Below are 19,471 nucleotides of genomic sequence, written 5' to 3'. Positions count from 1 at the left end.
TCCGATCGCTAATTACCTGCCAGTGATTTTTCACCGGTGCATAATTCTTTGATGGTACCAACATTTGCCGCCTTTTTTAACCAGTGAAAATAATATTTTGCCTTGTACAGTACATCCAGAGAAAAAAATACTTACTCCACCTTCCGTGGCCTCTTTTTTCTGGGAAGAATACTATTACCTTCTTGTACCGCACCTTTAGAAAGGTGTACTTACTTCACCCGCTACCTCTTTCAACCTGAGAAAATACTACCATTTTCTTTTGTAGCAACTCCAGAAACAAAGACACTCAACCATGTGTCGCGTGATTTAGTCGGGTGAAGTAAGTACACCTTTCTAAATGTGCGGTACAAGAATACTATTACCTTCTTGTACCGCACCTTTAGAAAAGGTGTACTTACTTCACCCGCTACCTCTTTCAACCTGAGAAAAATAGTAGCGCTTTTATGGTATCTTCGGAAAAAAGACTTGCTCAGTTGTCACACATTTTAACTGGTGTGAGTTTCCTCACTCCGGCCACTATAGACAGTGGTATTGGCATATTGCCCTCATTTTTCACCTACGGGGACTTGAAAAGGATGGAACAATGCCGCTACAGTACTACTTTTATGTTTCTTGAATAATGCTTCTACACCAACACTTCTATAGTACTTCTACGATACTATAACCAACACAGGGGCGTGGCATGCCAACGCGGCAAGCTTCCTAGTATATGCTGATAAGGGAAGCTTGAGGTACACCAATCTGAATGTTCGATGGCAAGGGTTCCCGCCCATGTCTACATGCGCAACGTTTGGAAAACACAGACAATGACATATAACCTTACATCAGTTATACTCCCTCATATCAACAAAAAAAAAAAGTTATACTCCCTCAGTTCCACGAAGGTTGTCTGGAATTTATCAAAAATTAAAAATATATAGATATTATTTAGTGTCTAGATACATCTTAATTTTGACAATCTCGGTATGAGACCTGTGGAGTATAACCTAATTAATCAGAAACACCCTCTTCTGATGTGCAATGTACAAAGCAAAAAAAAAAAAAAAAATGGTGAAACCAACAGAACTGTAAACGGAGAGTCAGAAGACCACCTCAAATATGATCCTTACAATAGCAATGCCATAGAAAAATGCACGGCACTATAGAAGGCACCTGCTATGTATTTCTTTAGAATTTGAAGGATTGAGATAATCACCAAGTTTATGTACGGTTGCGTACATACACCTGAAATATGCAAGGATCCAAAAGACATAAGGAGTATAAAATGCTGTCACTAGCGATCATTCACCAGTTGGCATTAAATGCTGTGACCTTTCAATTGTCCTTCACCAAGAACATGCTGGAATAAATGGCAAACCAGGTATAAACAAAAAAAATCAGAGGCCTCTAAATCGAGGACTCTTTAATTTTACATTAATTGCCGCAACAATGTGCAATGGCCAAGGGAATAACGGCAGTCACATTCAACCATGGAATTTTATGATACCATTGCTATTTAAGAATTACAAAATGGAAATAGCAAAACCTATGGGTGTATAATCCAGTAAGCTGTTCATCATCTGTGTTTTCTGTACAGTTGCTGACTGTGTCCCATAAATGAATGAAGTGAGGGGAGATCAGCCTTTGAAAGTCTAGGGTACATATCCTCTTAGGATGAAGAAATCCAGCAGCAAATACAGCTCAGAAAACATGAGCATCTGAGCACAGGCTTTATATGCTTATCTGACCAGCTGCCCTGTCACGCACTGATGCCCCTCTCTCAGAAAGCATAACCGGGAATGTATCGACAGTATTGGGCACACAGAACCACTTGCATAAATACTGACTTGTCTTACTGCTGATCCAGTCTGAACTTTATGCGCAGGCTTACGTGGACCGTTGTTAGTTCTGAGAGTGAGAAGTCTCCACATTGGATACTGTAACAGCCAATCACTTAATGCCATTCAATGACTTCTGCATCTTTGTTACTTTTTCCCTTTGGTCGACCGAACTTTTTGACATTTTTACCCGTCAGAAGCTTCAGTGCACGCTTAAGCGTCATCTTCTTTGGGTCTTCGCTCTGTCATCACACATTTTCAAGGCATTGCTAAGACTTGCGACGAGAATTTCAAACCAAAAACTATATAATGTAATTGCATATGAATCTTATTAAAGTTTCTTCATAACAAGTTGACAACAATTCCACCAAAACAGAAATCCCATTTCGTATTTAAAACATGTAATACTAATAACAAAACATACCTTTGGCACTGGAGCAAGAGTTCTCCTGTGCCGGACGCTAAATCCAGCTTTAGAATGTGTCATCAGCACCGGATGCTCATCATCAGGGTGATTTCCCTGTTGGCAACTATAATGTCATGCTTGAACTCAATAACGCTTTCAAAGACCTAAAATTTATAGAAAAAGCATACCAGATTTTTTGGATACTGCAATAGCTCAATTGCATCTTCAATAGTGATAGAGTCAACATCTTTGACCTGGAAGAAGGTTAAAAGATATCTGTGGTAAGCTTCTGGAAGGACAATGTACAAACTAAGGTAATAATTACCTCAGACAGAGGAGCTCTTTTCTGAGAAGATCCTTTTCTATCCTCTCCAACCTGGATGTAGTAACCATAAGGACCTTGTTTCAAAAACACCTGCAGAACGACCAAAAATGCCATACACTTAGTTAGGCCTTCTTTGGTTACGGGTTTTGGAAGAACTGGGTTTCGCAAAACACGTTTAAAGCTCTAGCAAACCTAAAACGCTGTTTGTTTAGCTGGAAGAAATCGTGGATAGCTAAAACCAGACTTCCACAAAATGAGAAAATCTAGTATTGAGAAAAACGACTATTTCACGTTTTTTGTCAAAATGGGTTTAACCCGATCCTCGTCGTGAGAAGCAGTTCACCCGCGGAGCTGCTCGCCCGACTCCATTCATGAATCTGCCACCATCCGTTCCCACCAGGCACATGCACCTATGCCGCCAAAGCCTCCCCGTGCTGCTTCCTCTTCTGCCAACTCCTCCCCACTCTCCTTCCCCAACGCATCATGGTCTCCTGGAGCCGTAGGGACCACTCGGTGCTGTTGATCCTGCCAGGCAGAATGGTGGGCATGGACGCTTGGTCACTGACGCCGGCAGCATGCGCTCACGGAACGGCAACAACGTGGTTAGCTGTCCCAAAGTTTTTGGAGTGCCTGCTGCAGGAAACCGACTGCGGAATCACCGGCGGCAGCTCCCCCCTAGAGTAGGCTCTGAGGACGAAGTCTCGGTCGTCGGCCTGGCACGGAGCACATGGCGAGCCTGACGTTGATGGGCATACCCTTAGCGAACCTGTGTCTTCTCAGCCATGTTAAATCCATATGCAAGTAATCTACATCGTCAGTTCTTGCACTTTATAGCCAAATTTACATACGGTTGGCTGTAGGATGGTGTGCGGCAACATGGATAAGAATTATGTGGGAGGCACCGGGTCAATGACGACAACAATGATCGACACCAACTGGTGCAGCCTCGCGGACGAGGTGAGTGGGTGCTCCTCAGAGCTGAGTCCACGCCTTAGCGTTGGCGTGTCCTGCAGCAGGTCCGGCCTTGGCATCCACCGATAGCGGCACATGCACCGGTATCCCGATGACGGCGTGACTGCGAGCACAAGGTGCTCAACGAGGCTTTCCTGTTCGGCTTGAGAAGATGTGCATTGTGTCTCAAGTCACCCAAACATAGTTTTGGGTAAACGCATGCTAACAGAAAAACTAACCAAAACTGGTTTTGCTAAAAATTCTGCTTAAACTCGTTTTCTAAAAACTAACTCTAAATTCGTCTAACCAAAACAACCACTTAGTACCTGAGAAATAAATAAGTCCAGAAACATTACAGACTGAAACCAACCTGTTCGCTTGTATCAGGAATGAGACCAAGTAACCTAGGCTCAAAAGACCTTGGTTGTGTTTCCTCAGAGGCTTCATTATCATCATCTTCATCTGATAATGTGCGAGCGATGTACCTATTATAATTAGTTTAGTTATTAAGTACGATTGATATTGTCCTCACAACAAAAGATATCACCATATTCAGTTACAATCAAGAAACTGCAGTGCAAATTACAACTTGCAACAGGAGAAAACAAAGGGTTACAGCAGAAATTAAGCTCAACTTGAAGGTATTTAATGTTTATTAGAGGGGATAGCAAGATCATACTTGCACTTCGGATGCCGATCACAGCCAATAAAGTAGCCTTCGCCATACCTACTAACTTTGAATCTCAGGGTTCCTTCAGAACAACTGCAGATAATCAACAAGCATGTTAAGTATTAAGGAAGAAACATAATTAATGCATCACATAATAAGGTAACATCGAAGGATTCCCATATTAAATCAAATTGTGCATCTATGTTTGGGGATGCCAAAATAGACTTCCTAAATATCTTAATTAAAATTACCTAGGGCAAATCCTACTATCGCTGGCAAGGTCTGGAAAGAGGATAGAAGAGAATTTCTCTTCAAGCATTCTCTCTACCTGCAACAAAGTGGCTGCTTCAAATTAGATCCAGGTTTCAATACTGAAGTGGCATGCGCCAGAAAACTTAGAGCAATAACCTCATTCGAGCACTAGTTACTCTAGGAGAATAACCATCTGGGTGCAAGGGTCAGATATTTCCCAGGTACCAGGAAAAACATTACCTTTCTGACATCCCATTGACTAGCATCTCCGCAATATTTGTTGAATCGTTCCCAGTAATCTTTCAGTAGGCCCTTCCATTCAGTTGACCCAGCAGAAACATTGTCTAGCTATTAATGGAGCAGAAAAGGAACAATTAATAGGATCCTTATAACAAAGAAAACTATTTCTAGCCCCACATCTTCTATTCAGCACATCATCGTCACTGATCTTTAAGGAAAAGGGCTAATCCGATTAGGAATCACAGCCTTATGGTATAACTCCATCTTGACTTTGTATGTTTGATCCCTTTATGATTATTGATGAAGATTTTAAGAAAGGATAAATAATGATGCATATACAGTTCATGGCTGTGGGCTTGTTCAAACACACTCAATAGGAGAATGTGCACATGGCCACCCTGCTGGAATGAGCCTCTTCATATTTAGATTTGTTAGATGCATAATTTCGTATCTGGATAATTCAGATATAGTACTCCCTCCGTCCATTAATAGATGTCTGATGGTTCGTCCAAATTCGGATGTATCTATGCACTAAAGTGTGTCTAGATACATTTGAATTTAGACAAATTTTTTACATCAAAAGATGGATAGAGGTAGTATTATCTTTAGTTGATATATCTCACAGTAGATATCCTACTTAGGTTGCTGCGCATATTGTTATTTATTTTCATTAAGCAAAGAATAACAAAGAAGCTTTGCCATATCCCTAAAGTCCACCTCTGATAAGACCACACTATATAAACAGGCTTATTGACATATTTGGATAACGTCCCAAGTTTCTTCATGTAGTATTTCAATAGTAAATTGGGATGAAACCCATTTATCCTTTTACACAATTCATTTCATAATAGCCTGCTTCAAATTCTGATTTTAGTGCAACTCCACTGCGCACCTTGATATTGCTCAAATGGAAGAACAGGGTTGCACATGCGCACATGGCCAACATTGAGTATGGGGATTTCAATTTAATGTACAACTACTAGTTTCAGTCTTATGTCTACTAGGCACAACAAGTTTCCCCATAACGGATAAAGAATTATAATTCCAATACTGGTCTGCAGCCGTAATGCTGGCTGGACGTGAGGCAGAAGGTGACCAAAACTACTCGATTTTGCATAAATTGAACCAGTTACACATATCTAGATAATATTGTTGATAATATTCATTACAGCAAGAAAATTATGAACAAAGTTACAGCCTTTCTTTTCAAAGTATGTGGGTCTCACTTTCTACTGATATTAAGTTATTAACACCTCCAGATTTTCTGGAATTTCATATTTACCTAAACTGCCAGCTAAGCTGGTTTCTGAAACCATAGTAAAGAACAAGTATAGAAGAAAATGTACACAAAACTATAGGCTAAAATATGTTTAGTACCTCAGTCTCCATGTTAGCGGTAAAGCTGTAATCGGCAATCTCAGAGAAAAGATGTGAAAGAAATGCTGAGACCTGAGAAACAGATGGCATTGAGTATGTCAAAATTAGACACAAGAAAACTGAAATAAGTTTATAATAAGCAACATCAGCTAGTAGAGCTGAAAGAATGCCCTAAACACAGGCTAAAACCATATGCAACAAAATTAAACTGCATAAAGATGTAATAACTGCTGAGGTGTAATTTGGCATTTGGAGAACCATGAAATATTCACCCTTGTAAAGAGAAAATGATATACAGATCAAGATGCACGGGTTTTAGTGAGTTCATCCATCTTGATAAGAGTCATGAGAACGAGTAATAACTGTACAGTTACAAACAGGATGCATTGCTACCATGTATACAAATGCACTGGCATTGGAGATAATAATGCAAGTAGCAATCAGCATTATTTCTATTTAAACCAACATAAAGGAATTTCAGATGATATCACAACTAAGATGATATTTGCAGAAGGGTGAAGATCACATAAGGAACAAGAACATACCATTCGACCACGGAATTCAGGGTGCAAAACTCGACTTTTTATTGTCACATATTTCCGGTCCTGGATGTCACAAGTATGGCAGAAACTATTATGCATTTGCAAGAGTAGTTGCCAATGAATGAAAAAGTACCGCCATTGGTATGAATGAAAGTAGAAACTAGCACATAGTGAATCCCTAAACCTTTGTCACTGTTGGGCTCGGCCATGTGTTACTGTTATTAAAACTTGTTAGTTGTATTCAGCCCAGTTACACCTGTAAACTACCCAATTGTGCATACTAGTAAGTAACCACTAACCACAGAGGTGGCCTATTAGTCTGTTACCAGAATTTCAGTCGAGTATGTCAGGTTCTCAAATAAACCAACTCTCCCAGCAACCCAAAGATTTTACTGTGTTATGCATTACTAAATTACTGCATGGCACATGTGAGCTTTATGGCATGTGGCCATGTGCAGCACAACAGGGGCAGCTACATGAGCCAACCAACCCAAACATGTAATTCAGTAGCTCATGGGACTTAACTCAAATAGCATCAGACATATTATAAATAGCTACACGACCATTCAAGAAAGGCAATGTGGTGTATATTGGGCATAACAGAAGAAATAGCATGTTAGGCTACCTGCAACACCCTCATTATAGATGCATATGTAGAGGGCCTTCCAATTCCAAGTTCCTCCATCTTTTTAATCTGGAGATTATAAGGTACAAGGTGAAAATCATAGGTTACAGAACAAACAAATAATAAGAAAACCTTGTTTCAGGATGGACAATGATCAGAGGAACGAGTGAAAATCCAAACCAGAGGTTATTACTGACCAAAGCACCCTCAGAATAACGGAATGGAGGTTTAGTGAAGTGCTGCCCAAGATGCACGTTAATTGGAGATACCAAATCCTTCACCTGGGAAAAAGGAGACGCTATGACTATGACATGGTTAAATGCTGGCCAACAATCTGTGGTCACATGACAAAAAAAAAGGATACAGAAAGGGTATGGTCAGAGGCAAACCAGCAGGTGCTAACCTGTAATTTGGACAAGGCCTCAAAGTTATCCTGATGCGCAACTTCTCCTTCAGGGTTTTCACTGGACCCACTTGCTTCAGTATCCTACAAGTGACACATTCTCTAATTAGTGGGTTTAATAAGCTCATAAAACTGAACAATCGGCACAGTCCTTTTGTATCATACAACCATCTTATATCCATGCTAAAGGTTCATAATTGGCTCCTTGAGGGAAAAATTAGAAAGCTTACGCATATAACACTTAAAATTATAGTGACAGAAATTCGTGCATTTGAGCAACGGTAAGAGAAGAGACATCCTGTGGAGAAAAGGAGATAGAAAACTCCAGCAGGGAATCAATGAAAATATACATGGTTATGCACAACACAAGACTGAATTACATGTTTGTCATGTGTATACTTCACAAATTCACACCATAAATTCACACTAGTTTTTGTCATATGTATACACATGACAAAAATTCAACATGATAATTTGACAAAAATTCAGACTAGTTTAAGTGTATAATTTGAAGTATACACATGATAATTTTACAACATGACAAACTAATGAGCAAGAACCAACTGAAAAAAACACTAGTTTTTAAAAACAATAACCAGTTGAGAGTTGAGACCGTTAAGCACACCCTGACCCGTATTTTATGCATACATGTATTATCCTTGTTGCATACAATACGACCGGTCAACCACTAGGTTTTGCAAACAGATTGTCCTTCTTCTAGACACTAGAGAAAAGCTTCTCAGAAAACCAGAAACGCCCATCTGTGAGATTTACACCCAACTTCTGGAAATCAAAACCCATATTCCACATGAAAGAGTATAATAAAAGAGGAAAAGATTCCATAATTATTTCAAAAAAGAATGGTTTCTACAATTGGGAGACATACAAGAGGAAAAATCAGAAGGGAAATGGGATGGGCAAATCATATACTAAATTTTAGCTTGGCCTTGTTCCTGATTTACATATGCATCTAACTGAGGATGTATTTTCATCTATCTTATATTTATAACCAAAATAAGAGAGGACACTCGCCCCAGTTGGGGCAAGGAAAAAGAGAGAAACTCATTAATTATTGCTTAATCTAACTCCCCTTTCAAAGAGGGGTAGAGCCGCAGAGGCCCTAACAAGTTCATGTAATAGAAAAAAACAGAATCTGGTAAAATTAATCCGCTTAAGGCCCCTGAAATTAATTAAAAGGAACCTAATCACATTTATATCTTGCAGCAGGCACTGGGCACCTGAAAGTGCATGGAGCCCCCATGTGTGGTTTTGGTAATTAATGACAATCCCTATGGACTAATGTTTGCATTGAGTTATATTTGTAGGAGTTGTCCATAGGCAATTCTTGAACCATATGTTGGCTTCAAGGTTGCAATAAGAAGAAATTGATGAAGGATATCAAGTGTCAAGTATGTCTTGAAGATGAAGATGAAGTGAGCCCTCAAGTTACTTCAAGACATCAACATGATGAAGAATGAAGAAATGAAGTGCAAGTTCAAGATGAGCCAACTCGAAGAGTTCATAAGCTTGAAGCTTGCCATGGAGAAATGATGTGCAAGTTCAAGATGAGCCATCTCGAAGAGATCCTTTGCTTGAGTCTTGCCATCCATATGGTGATCATGGATATGTGAAGATGCGCCGAAGAAGAAGCTCTCCCATGGTGGATTATGGGGGAGCAATCCACATGGTGGTCATGGTTATGCGAAGATGCGCCGAAGAAGAAGCTCTCCCATGGTGGTTTATGGGGGAGCAATCTACAAGACTTCGTCAAGCAAGCACAAGAAAGAAAGGCGTTCCATCTTGTTGAGGTCAAGATCGTCGTCATCAAGCTCAAGTGTAATGCGCAAGTATAAGGTTTGCTCTTGATAGGGTTTCTTTCTCACCGGTCTCATAGTGTAGTTGGAGACCGGTTTTTAGTTTAGTTGCCGTGCTATCAAGAGGGCTCTCGAGTGAGTAACTCGGTCGTATCGTTCGGAGAGAGCTCAAACCTTTGCATCCTTGCATCATATTTCTTGGTTGTTATTTGGACCTTATCCATGTGATGTTTTAGAGCTTGTGCTTATTCTCATGACAAGCTCTAGTTCATCGAAAACGGATTTTGCATAGATCACTTGTTGCGTTTTCGAGTTTGGTTCATCATCTTTCTTGGTTATTATTTGGATCTTATCCATGTGATGATTTAGAGCTTGTGCTTATTCTCATGACAAGCTCTAGTTCATCAAGAATGGTTTTTGCACGGGCAACTTGTTGCATTTTCAAGATTGGAGGTTTTACCTGTGATGTCTTTTTAGATAGGTCAAACCTTTCATCATTTGTTTCTATCCTCCCTTGTTGGACTATGATGGTTTCCTGCATGATCTTGTAGAGCTTGTTCCTAGCTTTAAAACAAGCCCAAGATCATCAAAATCGGAGTCCGGATGCTAAAGTTATGCCCGTTTCAGTTTGATGTTTCGCCAGTTTTCAGGGGCGGATATTCCGGCCCAAGTTTGGGGCGGATAATCCGGCCCCCGGAAAAATCCGGTTTTTGGACAAATCCGGGCAAATATCCGGCCAAATGTCCGGCCCCCATCCCGAGAGCAGTTTTCTCATGTCCTTAGCCGTTTTTCGGGCCCGGATATTTTGCAAATATCCGGCCCGGAAAATCCGGCCTGAGCTGACCCAAACGGTCATATTTCGATGGGAGGGGTATTTAAGCCCCCTTCTTCCTCCTTGGGCAGCTACCTCTTCCCCAAGTGCTCTCCACCATTGTTGACCTTGAGAGCTTCCCTTTCCCTCTACTCCTCCTATGCTTCTTGAATCTTTTTGAGGAAAAGGAAGAGGAGATCTAGATCTACATTCCTACCAATCAAATCCCTCTCTTTGTGAGGGGAATCCACTAGATCTAGATCTTGGAGAAATTTGGTGTTCCTCCTCTTATTTGTTCTTCCTCTCTTATTCCCCCAATAGCTTTTGTAGCTTTGTTGGAATTTGAGAGAGAAGGACTTGAGCATCTTTGTGGTGTTCTTGCCATTGCATTTGGTGCATCGGTTTGAGTTCTCCACGGTGATTCGTGGAGGTGAAAGCAAGAAGGTTGTTTCTCTTGGGTTCTTGGAACCCTAGACGGATTCTAGGCCTTTGTGGCATCTTAGTGGTGTTCTTGGGGACTCCAATTAAGTTGTGGAGAATCTTCAAGGGCAAGGCCTTTGTGGCATCTTAGTGGTGTTCTTGGGGACTCCAATTAAGTTGTGGAGAATCTTCAAGGGCAAGGCCTTTGTGGCATCTTAGTGGTGTTCTTGGGGACTCCAATTAAGTTGTGGAGAATCTTCAAGGGCAAGGCCTTTGTGGCAATTTATTGGGAGCCTCCAATTAAGTTGTGGAGATAGCCCCAAGCTTTGTGCGGGTTCGGTGACCTTCCTAAGGTCCCATAGTGGATCGAGGACATCCCTTTTGGTGGGAATTCTCGAGGAGAATACGGTGGCCCTCGTGCATTTGGAGTGACTTGTCCTCCACACCGCTCCAACTGAGAGTAGCACTCGCAAGAGTGTGAACTTCGGGCTACATCGTTGTCTCCACGTCACTTCGGTTATTCCTATACCCGAGCTCTTTACTTATGCACTTTACTTTGTGATAGCCATCGTGCTTGAAGTTATATATATATCTTGCTATCACATAAGTTGCTTGTCTTGCTTAGCATAAGTTGTTGGTGCACATAGGTGAACCATTGCTTAGAATAAGTTGTTGGTGCACATAGGTGAACCATAGTTTATAGGCTTTGGGCTTGACAAAGTAAACGCTAGTTTTATTCCGCATTTGTTAAGCCCATCTCGTAAAAGTTTTAAATCGCCTATTCACCCCCCCCCTCTAGGCGACATCCGTGTCCTTTCAGCGCCTCCTTTTCTGTTTGTGTGGACGAGCTCACATTGTAACAGACATAAGCCAAATTAAGGCTACGCAGATGATAAAGGCCAAAGCAATTATATAATCATCCATTGAAGCATGAAATGATATCGTTAGTGAGATGATACAACATACTTTCTACTCAAATCTACTTATGGACTGACCAATCAACATAAAGAAAAGTGAGGAAGGCTACATTAGGAAACAATCAACAAATTTTCTTAAAAAAAGGCAAACATAACTGAGCTGACAGAGGATCAAGAAGCCTAGATGAATTAAATTAAGAGGCTACCTCATAGACGGCTTGGTATCCCTTGAAGTCAAGCCTTGATGCAGATGAATGAAATGTTATGTCTCCTTCAGGATTGCCAATATCAACTTGGATCTACAATGCAATTAGTAAGCAACTAAGCATGCAATGTTATTGAATATGCAAAATACTAAAAATAAAAAAAGGTTCATTAGTAAGGAAATTCACTTATATGGCTAGCATGGCCAGCGTTCTATACTTCTTCGGTTTTTTCATAAGAGAAGAGATGGTTTGGTGATAGTTGTGAAACAGAGTGCTCATGCTGGTAACAGAAGAAAAGACCGACAATTTTGGCAAAAAGTTCAGTCATAAACACAGATTTGGGAAAAAAAATGCAATCCTATGTTCAGTTCTTTACTGTAGATGAATGGGGAACTCTGTAGATGAACCAGAAAAAATGAACATATGTTTGCTTGATTAGACACCATCACGCCAACTTACAAATCCCTATTAATTATAATACCTCTTACGATTTTCAAAGCAAGCGGAGAGTTATTTTAACCTAAGGTCAACTGGACCAGCAAAGATAATATGCACATGTGAGTGGCACGCTACCAATGTGCCGCAAACTTGTTGATTTCAGACTTCTTTCAAACAGAAATTATTCACAGTTTTTAATGAAGAGAAGGGATTGATTTGCATAATATACTATTTGCATTCCCGAATCTTAAAAAACAAGTGCAGAGTAAGATTCTTTGACCTAGACAAAACCTAGGTTCTGCAATACATTAATGCAGACAATATAGGTAAAGACATGTATTTATAATAACATCCTAAAGAATGGAGTATAATAAACAACAAAAAATGAAGTAAAACAGTAACCAACCAGCTCAGTTCTGGAAGCTTCCATTTGGCAAGCCATTGTTCTCCTCCATATTAGAGTATACAGTTTCAAACAATCCTCATTGAGTATTCCAACCAAAGATGCTGCAATTATACATCAAACAAGAAACAAAAACTATAATAATAAAATATATTCAAGAAAGAACAAGAGATGCTACAGAAAAGGTTCAAAAAAAAGATGCTACAGAAGATTTTGTGAAAACAAAAGAAAACATCAGCAACCCTTAATTCTGAAAATGAAACTCATGCTTCTGGTGCTCTTTCAGTCATACAGAACATACAGACTTCAAGCATACCCTTAGTTCATTATCAAGGGATCAATCATAAAGCATGTTCACGACAGCTAAAAACAGCAGATGGCAAAACACTATTTGTTATGAATCAAGAGGTGATATAAACAAGGTTTTTAATCAGATGGCAAAACACTATTTGTTATGTTTTTTAGAACCATCAATAGTAGTCCAAAACTTGAGAGATAGCACACGCATCTGTAATAGAGTAAACACAAAACTAATGGTGGGTTCATTACATGGCAACCTCCTTATGCTGGTGGGCCTTATAGCTTCATGGGCCTCTTGAGCATTTTTCACCTTCTTCAAATACTTCCTAATATCCTCTGATGCATACTGCTCACCATACCTAGAACAAACACTTGTTAACAGGAATGGACATCCGCACGTGTTATATTGATAGACAGAAGGAAAAATTCTGGACTCCCAACACACTGATTGTCCAAAACTAGCTTCTAAAATAACAAGAACAGAAAAAAAAATCTCAAAAATATTTGGTAATCTGAATTGTTGTGTCTCACACAATACCCGTCCCATAAATCGTGGACAATGAGAAAAAAAAATGAAAACTGCAAACTTCCACTCTGTGAAATTGATGATTCAAACACTAAATCTGAATTATTGGGAACTACATAACTAACAAATGATACAAGAAACAAGAGAGACTAGCAACCCTGAAAAAACTCAGTAAAACAGGCCTTTTTTTCGAGAAAACGCAATGACATTGCTTTTCTTTTCATTGCAAAGGAGAGTTTGTTACAGAATCATGCCTCCAGGGAGGGTGGATAACAGGTTGGTGCCAGAAGAAATTAGTGTACATTCCAATCTACAGGCAAGATGGCACATGTTCCAATATCCAATAGAGTATACCTTTCTTTCACTAATGAACGAATATCTTGGGCAGCTTCATTGGAAATCTTCAAGGGGAAAAGGCAGAATAAACAAGTGAGGCCACAATGTCAGGTTATTAGAATGGATACAACATCACACTGCTATCACTGATAATTGACAAGAAAAATTCTCAAATCGAGGAATAGAGAGTCATATCGGTCATGCACACAAAACACAGATTGTCGCCAAGATTGAGTTCATGTTCATATACACCCATGATGTGTTTCATGCAATTGAACTCAAGCTAAGATTACAGCTAGCTCATTTGGGTGGGCGACTGGAGGCACAATCCACCACCTAAGTTCAAGTATCGCCACTTGAATTCCGGTACATATTTAATACTTTTATTAAAACAAATATGAGTTCCCCCTAATATATGTTCATTTTTAAATTGTATTACTGTCCCTACCTAGGGTCCTAGAAATACATTAACTGAACAAAATAATGAGAACAGCAAGACAAATAAAAGGGCAGACAGTTTGTATGGAATAACATTTACTACGACCTATCAAACTCAATTTTCCCTATCAGATGTCAAAGCTGATAAACTAAGTTCTTTCTATGAAGCAAAAGTGCCCATTCCTTGGTCATAGCATCAAGCTGGCCTCTCTACTTAAAAAACCTATTTGAATATCATTTAGCTTGCAAATTAAGCTTTTCTTCCTATCTAAAGATGAGTATTGTCACTTTCTCAGTAAGAAACGGGATCATCTCACTCTGTAATCTATCTCCTTTATCAAAGTGGCACGCTCCACTTAAAGCCATCACCATGTGGAAATTTCTCTACAATTTCACTTGCATGTAGAGGGACCAATTTGGTCATTTTTTATCTGAATACACCCATTTTAACCCACAAACACGAATCACATAAAAGAGACCAGGAGTGTGTTTTTATCCTACCTGCATGGTACATTTATAAACAGCAAGACTACTTTGGTAATCAACTTAAAGTAGGATGGTACCTACATGATACCCATCTGTTCTGAGGTATGTTATTAGGCCTGTTGCTTGTTCTGAAGAAAGATTGATCCCTTCATAAAGCTTTTGGGCTACCTACAGTCACATAATGAGCCATGTGAGTAAAAGACTGTTACATATAAATGGTAGTAATAATATAATAGTAAAGCACGCTATATACGCATCTGAGTTTTTTATTAAGTAGAAACAACCTTCATGGTATGCCCTGCACCAAAATGTAGTTTGTTTGCTGCATCCTGCTGAAGGCTGGATGTTATATATGGCATCGGAGGATTCTTGTGAGAGTTGCTTCTCTTAACACCTCTTACTTCAAAATGGCAAGAATAAATCCTCTTTTCTATAGCTTGTGCTTCTTCTCGAGAGCTTATAGAAAGTTGATCCAGCTTTTTTGAATTGAGATGCTTTATCCTGGATGTGAGGCATAGGCCTTTTGAAGAGTCTGAACACTGGGTTTTGAAGTCCGTATCGACAGTCCAGTATTCCTGAGGGTTAAACTGTTCTACTTCAGCCTCCCGGTCACATACAAGGGCCAAAGCTGCAGATTGGACTCGTCCAGCTGACTGACAACCAGGCAACTTCCTCCATAGAAGTGGTGATATGCCAAACCCAATCAAATAATCAAGGGACCGGCGTGCGAGATAAGCATTAACTAAGTCCATATCGATATGTCTTGGAGACATTAAAGCGTTTTTAATAGCATTCTCTGTGATTTCATGGAAGACAACTCGTGCAACAGTAACACGGCCATCCAACACATCCTGCTGTGCAAGCATTTCCTTTATGTGCCAAGAAATTGCTTCACCTTCACGGTCAGGGTCAGATGCAAGAATCAAATTTTCTGCTCTGGAGACAAGAATTAAGAAAATTTTAGCATATTACAATCAGTAGTATATCAACAACTTCACAAAGCAAAGAAACTTGGCATGGCAACTTGCACTGCGGTTTAAAATTTTATGTAGTATATAGAGTTAGCTATAGTTTCAATGACACTTAGTATCAGTGGAAGGCAGATGTACAGAAAAAAAGGTTTAGCTAATAAGTGTATACTCAGGTGTAGCAATGAAGAAAATATCCATAGTTCAGGATGAAATCAAAGCTCCGGTTGAAGCCAATTTAATCAGCTAGGGCAAAAGATTAAAACAAATACAAGTAAACGAACCACCATGACTAACTTTGTAAGTATGGAGCAAATGTTACTCAAGTATACACTTAAATAGTTCAGTTGATCTATTTCATAGTTGACAGATTCGTGATTAGGTTTGCAATTTGCCACTTTCCACGAATCAGATTTGATAGAGCATATTAGCGTACAAGTAATCAATTACATGACAAGTGTCCTACAAACAAACGTACATGTCAAGAAGGAAATGTAAACAATGTTACTGATACCAACAGCCTAGAGAACATACCCTTTCAATGCTACTTTGATGCTCTTAAGGTGTGTCCAGGCAGCAGTAGGCACCTCCCATACCATGCTGAAGTCATCATCAGGGCGGACAGATCTTGACCTCCCGGCTAGATCTCTCACATGACCATAGCTAGGTAATACTTCGTACATGTCCCCGAGGTATTTTTGGATAACTTTCGCTTTTGTAGCTGATTCAACTACAACAACTGATTTAGCTGTGGGGGGATAAAGAGGTACAAGTGGCTTTGTCTCACTGCCAGAACCATCAGCGGAGGTCTTCGTGTGATTCTTGGCATCAGCAGCTCCAATAGCAGCAGCGGATTCCTTCGCTTTCGAAGATCTCTTCGGCTTTGTTGCTGTCTTTTTCTCTTTGGATGTACCAACCCCTTTCTTTGATTTAGAAGCGGCGGCCTTCTTCTCTTCTTGGTTCACACTAGCTTCCTCGGTTGCCTTTGCTGCTGTTTTAGCAGCTCTGGTCTTTTTCTTGGTGGGTACTTTCTTTTCTTCCATTTCCGCACTAACTTCTTTTTTGGTACCTGCAGATTTCTTCCTCCGAAGAGTGCCCTTCTTAGTACCTGCACCACTCTCACTGCTCTTGCTCGTAGATGTGGAAGCCTCATCAGCAACGGTGCTACACGCAGCTAGTGTGCTATGCCGTCTCTCGGATCCATCTCTCCTAATCACATTCGGACTGCTAAATGAGCTCTTGTTTCTAACGAGAAACCTTAGCCTTTTACCGCACGCTGTCGAGAAGAGCCGCGATGAAGTACAGATGCCGGTAGCATTCAAAGCAACTCCGCGGATATCCGCGGCTCTGGAGGTTACGAAGCCGTGGTAACCTGGGAGCCCGGTAGTCAAAAAGGTACCACTTTTGAGCTGCAGGGCGAGGCGCGAGCCGGTTCCTGAAGACATCTGCCTTGCTGAGCTACTCCTCACCGTGACCCCGCACGTTTGGCAGGGGCGGAGGGGTGAATAAGGCGTGAAGGCGCACGTGTATCTCTGAGAAGTCCCAAAGTGTAGCTGCAAGCAGAGAAATCTTTGTGTGATCATGTTCTTTGATGACAGCAGAAACGAAAGTAAAGCAAAAGCGTGGTACAGGGGAAAAGGCATTCTCGTCATCTTAATCGCAGTTGTATTAACAGGGGCAGAATGATGCTATAGAAGAAGCAGTGGTCTACCTAGAGCAGCAGTACAGAGGTAATCTTTCTGCCGTGCCCACAAGATTAGAATTTGATGTCTCATTACGGTAATTAGAGCTATTGACGAGGAGGAGGAGGAGGAGGAGGAGGCGAATGAAGGGGGGTTATTACCATGGCGGGCGCCGGCGGCAGCGATGGCTTGGTGGCGAGGGTGACGGCGCGGTGCGCGTAGCCGTGCGGGAGGAGGCGGCGGAGCTGCAGCGCCATTGCGAGGGGCGGCGGGCGGGACCGGAGCTCAGGCGAGGAGGCGCATGGAGGGGAGTGGATAGGGGAGAAGAGAAGGGGGAGTGAGGCGGAGGAGGAGGAGGAGGTGGAGGTGGAGGTGGAGGTGGAGGTGGGAGGCGGCTTCCAATGGCGGAAGGAAATATCCGAATCGCCGCTGCCTCCCCCGCTAGGTTTGGATGGTCAGTTGTGTTCTTGAGGTACAAGGTAATACGTGAGGGTGGGCTGCAATTGGCATTGGCCGGAACAGGCTGTTCTTATGTGGGCTTCGGGCCCATCATCTCGATCCGGCACCCACCGAGGGTCTTCCGCCGCCCTGGGCCTCCCTCTAAGCCCCCCTCCCGTCACTGGAGACCTCCTCACCTAAAAGCCCTAAGGCATGTCGCCTGAGAGCTCCCGCTTCGGAACCCTAAGATCCTACACCCACCCCACCCTTAACCCTAAGTTTTCTTTCCTCACCTCCACCGGCGACGGGTCGTCTCCGTTGGCGACGAGCTCTTTCGGTTGTGAATTCGCGTGCAAAAATTGTGCAGTACATGTCAACATGACTAACTCATCTCTTCATAAATCTATACTCTCTATACGAGATGGTGGTACAATACCTTGATTTTGTGTGATGTGCTTTCATTAGTCTTCTAACTCCGCCTATGTTGTCTCAACATAGCCAGTCCCAAGCCCGGGTGAAGGAGGAGGGTTCTGATAGGCGGGGCGAGCCAACGTAAAAACCCTGCCACTCTTATGGAGATGAAACCCAAAGGAACCTCGTTGGGGCGTAACCCTCTTAGCGACGCGCCACATCGGAACCCGGGTGTGGTGTCAAATGGGCAAGGACCGGGCCGTCACCCCCTTGGTGGTGCGCCGTATCTTGATCCGGATACGGTGATAAGTGAGCAAGGGTCGGTCGCCGCATCCTTAGTGGCGCGCTGCACCGACGCCCCGGTGTAGTGAAAAATGAGCAAGGGTCTCCGCATTTGACTCGACGAGTGCGGAGGGTAAGGAAGTTAGCAGAGCCTAGGAGGATACGCTTAGGTAGCTGGAACATAGGGTCCCTGAAGGGTAAGTTACGGGAGTTAGTTGATACGGCAGTGAGGAGGCGTGCTGATGTCCTATGTATCCAAGAGACCAAATGGAAGGGACAGAAGGCGAAGGAGGTGGAGGATACCAGTTTCAAGTTGTGGTACACGGGGACAACTTCAAACAAAAATGGAGTAGGCATCTTGGTCAATAAGAGCCTCAGGGATGGAGTTGTGGACGTCAAGAGGCAAGGGGACCGGATGATCCTTGTCAAGTCTGGTTGTTGGGGACTTAGTCCTCAATGTTATCAGCGCGTATGCCCCACAAGTAGGCCACAATGAGAGCACCAAGAGGGAGTTCTGAGAAGGCCTGGAGGACTTGGTTAGGAGGGTACCTATTGGTGAGAAGCTCTTCAAAGGAGGAGACCTCAATGGCCATGTGGGTACATCTAACACAAGTTTTGAAAGGGTGCATGGGGGCTTTGGCTATGGCATCAGGAACCAAGAAGGAGAAGACGTCTTGAGCTTCGCTCTAGCCTATGACATGGTCGTAGCTAACACCCTCTTTAGGAAGAGAGAATCCCATATAGTGACGTTCAGTAGTGGTCTACACTCTAGCCAGATTGATTTTGTCCTCTCTAGAAGAGAAGACAGACGCACCTGCATTGATTGTAAGGTGATACCTGGAGAGAGTGTTGTCCCTCAACATAAGCTGGTGGTTGCTGACTTTCGCTTTAGGATCCGTGTCCATCGGGGTAAGCGCGCCAAAGTCGCTAGAACAAAGTGGTGGAAGCTCAAGGGTGAGGCATTCCACGCTTTCAGGGAGAGGGTTA

At 41.9% G+C, this 19,471-nt stretch overlaps 1 protein-coding gene across 1 annotated transcript; it reads right to left on the bottom strand.

Moving 5' to 3' along the window:
- Window positions 1-1,363: 1,363 nt before the first annotated feature.
- Window positions 1,364-17,625, bottom strand: LOC124685340 (DNA topoisomerase 1-like). Its single transcript, XM_047219687.1, has 21 exons — window positions 17,515-17,625; window positions 16,206-17,224; window positions 14,988-15,639; window positions 14,785-14,871; window positions 13,798-13,844; window positions 13,167-13,276; window positions 12,621-12,721; window positions 11,777-11,869; window positions 7,609-7,692; window positions 7,403-7,486; window positions 7,206-7,274; window positions 6,584-6,643; window positions 6,039-6,110; window positions 4,662-4,769; window positions 4,421-4,497; window positions 4,179-4,262; window positions 3,870-3,984; window positions 2,549-2,638; window positions 2,412-2,477; window positions 2,242-2,337; window positions 1,364-2,059 (listed from the first exon to the last, which is right to left on the bottom strand). The coding sequence occupies exons 1-21, from the start codon at window positions 17,608-17,610 to the stop codon at window positions 1,934-1,936; spliced, it is 3,336 nt and encodes a 1,111-aa protein (XP_047075643.1). The 5' UTR covers window positions 17,611-17,625; the 3' UTR covers window positions 1,364-1,933.
- Between the last annotated feature and the right edge of the window lie 1,846 nt (window positions 17,626-19,471).

This window comes from Lolium rigidum, chromosome 1 (assembly GCF_022539505.1).
Source record: "Lolium rigidum isolate FL_2022 chromosome 1, APGP_CSIRO_Lrig_0.1, whole genome shotgun sequence".
In the NCBI taxonomy this organism is placed as follows: domain Eukaryota; kingdom Viridiplantae; phylum Streptophyta; class Magnoliopsida; order Poales; family Poaceae; genus Lolium; species Lolium rigidum.
This window is presented reverse-complemented; position numbering and strand designations above follow the sequence as displayed.